At 35.4% G+C, this 4,985-nt stretch overlaps 1 protein-coding gene across 1 annotated transcript in view; it reads right to left on the reverse strand.

Moving 5' to 3' along the window:
• The window catches only part of LOC106683711 (1-acyl-sn-glycerol-3-phosphate acyltransferase beta), a 48,177-nt gene that overhangs the window by 13,357 nt on the left and 29,835 nt on the right, over nucleotides 1–4,985 (reverse strand). Inside the window, exon 4 of the mRNA XM_014425357.2 lies at nucleotides 321–502. Within this exon, the coding sequence (XP_014280843.1) occupies nucleotides 321–502 (182 nt within the window). The remainder of the gene's footprint in view (nucleotides 1–320; nucleotides 503–4,985) is intronic.

Raw genomic sequence — 4,985 nt, forward strand, 5'->3', positions numbered from 1 at the left:
AGAAACCGGGGAGGTTCGGCTCTGCAATCTTGTATATTGCCAACAATAATTATTACATTAACATTATAAAATATCAATAAAATTATTACAATATATTAATAAATCTTTGTTCAATAGGTAATTTGATACCCCCATATATCATATTAGAAATGAACTTTTTATCATCAAGTTGAACTGTTAATGAGGCTATGTTCACTATCAGCCTTCGAAAAAGCACTTTCACAGTTTCTCACTATGAAAGATATGTAATGTAGATCATGAGCCATTAGAAATGAGGGTTGCTAGAAAAATTAGCTAAATATTAATATGTTTCTTTTTACTTTTTTGTCAAGTAAATCTCGAACAGCAGATTCAAGTTTATTCATTGCTGACTTTGGATCTTTCCTGTCAATGAAGACTATTCCTCCAAGCCAGGTTAACGGTCCGTATGGAAAATAATACAAAATTTCTTTTTTAGATATTCCTGTGCATTTATCCATCACATCCCAAATATTGAGCATACCTGTAATAATTTATTTCAATTAAATAGAGTGTTTTATTATTATATTTGTTTCTAAAAGAGTATAAAAGTAAATAATTAATGATATTTATAAGCATAATAAGTTAGATTAAAGACTAAGCCTTATGAACCACATCAAGCCCACCTGTTTCAATATAAAGTTATATAATAATAAACGCTTATCGAACCCGAAGGTTCAACACCAACACCACCAACACGCCCTACATACATTCCTCCAGTGACACCTTCCCTACTAAATCTACTAGATCAGTTTTTACTCAATCCTCCCACCTATGTTTTGGTCTACTCTTTGGATGTTTAGGGTTCAGTGCTTAATAACATTTTAGGGATCTGTTGATTAATAAGTCCCACAACCTTACACACCCATCTTATTCGTCGCAATGCTATAACCTGAATTATATTATATATATACCAGGTACAGTTTCATCAATCTATATGGCACACCTGGTGTACCTGAGGGATAGAGTGACTGTCACTGAACCATTTGAGCCGACATAGGGTATGCTTTCTGGAGCCTCAGGTACTCTGCTACGATGACCATTTATAGAGGAGTGATCTTGGATATCCTGAAAGAATGCATCCTCTGCGTGGAGCCAAAGCCTCATGCAGGAGTAGAAGATGAGACTGGCCTCTATACAAAGACTGGCTCTGCTGAGGGTGACAAAGATGTATAGGAGGGCGTCGCATGAGTCCATGCAGGTGCTGGCCAAAGTGTTGTTGCTGGACCTCATCCTCAAGGAGGATGCTGTAAAATAAGATGCCAAAAGCCAGGGGCTGAGAATGCTACTCGAAGGACTCCAAGGAGGATTGCCAAGACCCTGAACCTATGGAAGAAGTTCCTGTGGAAGGATTCTGTCAAGGAGTGCAGTAGAAGGCTAGTCAGAAGGGCGCCACTCTGAGGAAATTCTTCCTTACCATCCATTCAAGACTATGGGATGGGTCCTCCTAGACTATTCAGTCTTGCAGAGCCTGGCAGAGCACGAGGGGTTCCGGGGAAAGCTGCAAAGCTTTGGGAAGAACATTGACCCCTGGTGCCCCATGTGTGGAATTCCTCAAACAGCAGAGTACCTTGTTGTTCATGGCATGACACAGTGTTAGGTTGTCAAGGAAAACTGGAATTTTCACCCTCTCCATTTGATGGAAGAGGAGAACCATCTCTTCTTCAGGGAGTTCATCTACGGGTGGTGGACACAAAAAAAAAAAGGAAAAAAAATAAGTTCCATAAATTCGACATTGAGTAACCTTCTAAATCCTTCTATTAACTTATCCTTTTTGGCCCGAATATTTTGCATAATACTTTATTTTCAAAAACCTTAAGAAACTTTTCTCCCGTTTGTGTAAGAACCCACATTTTGTATTGTTAAGAGCCATAAAAATGATAATACGTTTGTAAATTCTAGCTTTTAAGTTTCTGTACAGAAGTCAATAAGTAAGAAATTTCATAATTGAAAATAACAAGCATTTCCCACCTTTAACCTCACTTTAATTTCCTCTTCAATTTTGTTTTTCCTGATACCCTAGAACCTAAATACTTAAACCTCTTTACCTGTTCAAATGTGTTTCCTCCTATACCTATACCACCGAAATTTCTCCCGTTTCTTCTGATATATATATATAGTGCTAAAGAATAATATTCAGAAAGTAAATCATGTGCAAAAATCCCGCACGGTGGCACTGTGGTAAGGCATGATGCTACAAACTTCAAGGACCCGGGTTCGAATCCGGCTGGGCAGAAAATCGTTTTCTGTTACACTGTAGCCGTGAGTCAACCATGTGGGTTCTGGAGCCCTCCTGGAGTCCACCCAGCCTCATAAATTAGGTACCCTTAATTGGGTCAAAATCTGGCAGTCGAACATGATTCTGACCAAATCACCTCCTTGCACAACCGTTGGTCTAGTTACAGTACTTCTTTACAAAGTTGACCCTGTCCCTTAATGGGTTGTAGCGGTATAGATTTAATTTAAATAAGTTTGTTATAAATTGATTTTTTTTACTGGCCAGTACAATTATCACTTTAAAAAATGAAATAAATTTGTTGCATTTACTAGGAATCTCATTCACTGCATGCTCCACTTCACTTTCCTGCCCTACCTTACAAATTAACTCTGTTACAAATTTCAACTCAAAAATCATAAAGTTATGGTCCAATTATGTCACTGTTTACGAAAAAAAACAAAAAAAAAACTGCTTCAAGCTTGTCCAAAAGCAAAATGTGTCACTATTCAAGAAAGTTTTTAAAAAAAAAAAAAAAAAAAACCTCTTGAAAATAATGAAACAACTAAACTTATGCCTTTGTTCAAAAAAGATTGAGTACAGTCTAATAATGGCACATCTGCTCTCTGGTGGAAAATTATTGAAAATGGAGATGTGCCACTCACTACAGAGAAATTACACCATCTTTGGTAAACATGTGTATAGTGCAACAAAGATGAGTTTGCCTGTGGGTAAAGGGGGGATATGCGGAGTAGTAAAGGTTCTCCTGCCCAAACCCCCTCTCTTCTCTGCACTCGGTCTGTTCCAACAACCAGTTCTGATTGTACTGAGCATGCCCAGTTATTTTCCCTCCCAAATCCTGTACTGTACAGTTCTGAAGGGCTAGAAGTGGTTGTTGGAACATACCTACTTAGTTGAGGTAGTCCTGCCTTTCCTTTCCTCTCCTTGACCTACTTCTGCAACTTTACAAATAGTAATTCCTCGTATCAGTTTTTTAAAAATTATTTTTCGTTAATACCGTAAGATTGTGTTTACCATACCAAGGAAACTGGGTAGAGAGAGAACAATCCACTCTCAAACCAAAAATTTAACTATGAATTCATGAAAACAGAGGCTCTTAGTGGTTCAATCCTCATTTCCTTGTTTATGAAGAGCAATAAATTACAGCATTTATCATAAGTAAATCCCATTATATGGCCAATAAATACACTGCATTTTAAAACATTAAAATTACGAAAATTGTTGCACTAACTGTTTCACAACAAATTTTAACTTTTTTAAGTTAAAATTTGTTGTGACAGTTTTTTTCTGAACACAATGATTATTAAATCTCAAAAATAACTTTTTGGAAAGTACTGCATTCTTAAATAGCAAGTCAGTGCAGAGTTTTCAATATATTTGCCTACAAAGTAATACAAGAATCAATAAGAAATAGTCCCAGTCAAAGATGAAGGATAACCTAAAGAAATAAGGAACCTCCATTATTCCTAACTTTAGAATCCAAGTACCTACCTAATCCCTAACTGGTTGGGCGTTACCAAGTTCCAGACTGCCTCTAGGTTTGTTCCTAGTACGAGGGTTTTGTTATGGTTTGGAGGGGAGAAGGAGGTGGGGGTGCACCAATTCTTTCTTACAGGCAAACTCATCTTAGATGCACTATACCACACTTCAACAGTCTTAAGAATATTTTAATAAATCTATGCCTGCATTAGTACAGTCCTGAATTGGGCATACATAAAAATTAATATATCATTTTGCAAAGGGCAATAGTCTGTTGACTAGTGGCTATTAAATGATTAACTATAGTTAGTGAAGAGTAAACATACATCAAATAAATGTTTTTATATCCAATATTTACTGGGGATTCTCATCTCTTTTAGTTACTCTCTCCAGAACATTATTTAAAATTTAATGTCTCTTTACAAAAGTAGAGGAAAGCAGGTGTCTGGAATTATAACTTCCTAAATTTTTATCAAAATAATATTAGCCATGTTATTAAAACAGATATAGTTTGTAAATGATGCAATCAATGGATTTATAATAACTTAAAAACTAATTGCTGAAATATTCTTTTCTAGAAATAATGTCTTCTGACACATGTTAATACTAATAGAAATGATTCATCATTAAACTCCATTTCGTTCAATCAAAGTCATGACCTATTTAAGGAATAACATATTTTACTTTCTTATGGGTTGGAAAAAACCCATCACATCACGAAGAGTACAATCTCTTAAGTTGCTTCTACACGTTTGCCAAACAATGACAAATTTGCACATCCTCATGCATGCCAATGAACTATTTGAACTGCCTGGTATATGTTGGCCTGAATTTGTGGCGGAATTGTTGAGTGTTGATTTTTGGGAACAAATCAAAGGGCACTCGTGCTTATACACATTTTTGTGTTCTGTTTTCTAATTAAATCATTTAAATGGAATGCAATAGCCAACAAAAGTCAAAAGTTTGTTGCTTCCTTTCTTCAGCAACCATTTGCTCAAGTCTTGAATTTGAATGGCAAATGTGTTCATCCAAAATAAGATATTGTATATAAAAAAAACTTAGAGAGAAAAAAATAACATCAGTGAGAATAAATGGAATTTTAATATTAATATATTGTAATGTGCTCTTTTTGATTAAATAGTATATTTTGATGTATAGGGGGGGGGTTTTGATACGTTTTATTTTATGTATCATTTTAAATATTGTTCATTTGTTTTGTTTATCCAAAAAGCAAGCTAACTAATTTTCATTG

Source organism: Halyomorpha halys, unplaced genomic scaffold (assembly GCF_000696795.3).
Source record: "Halyomorpha halys isolate HHAL.00 unplaced genomic scaffold, Hhal_1.1 Scaffold506.1, whole genome shotgun sequence".
Classification (NCBI taxonomy): Eukaryota; Metazoa; Arthropoda; class Insecta; order Hemiptera; family Pentatomidae; genus Halyomorpha; species Halyomorpha halys.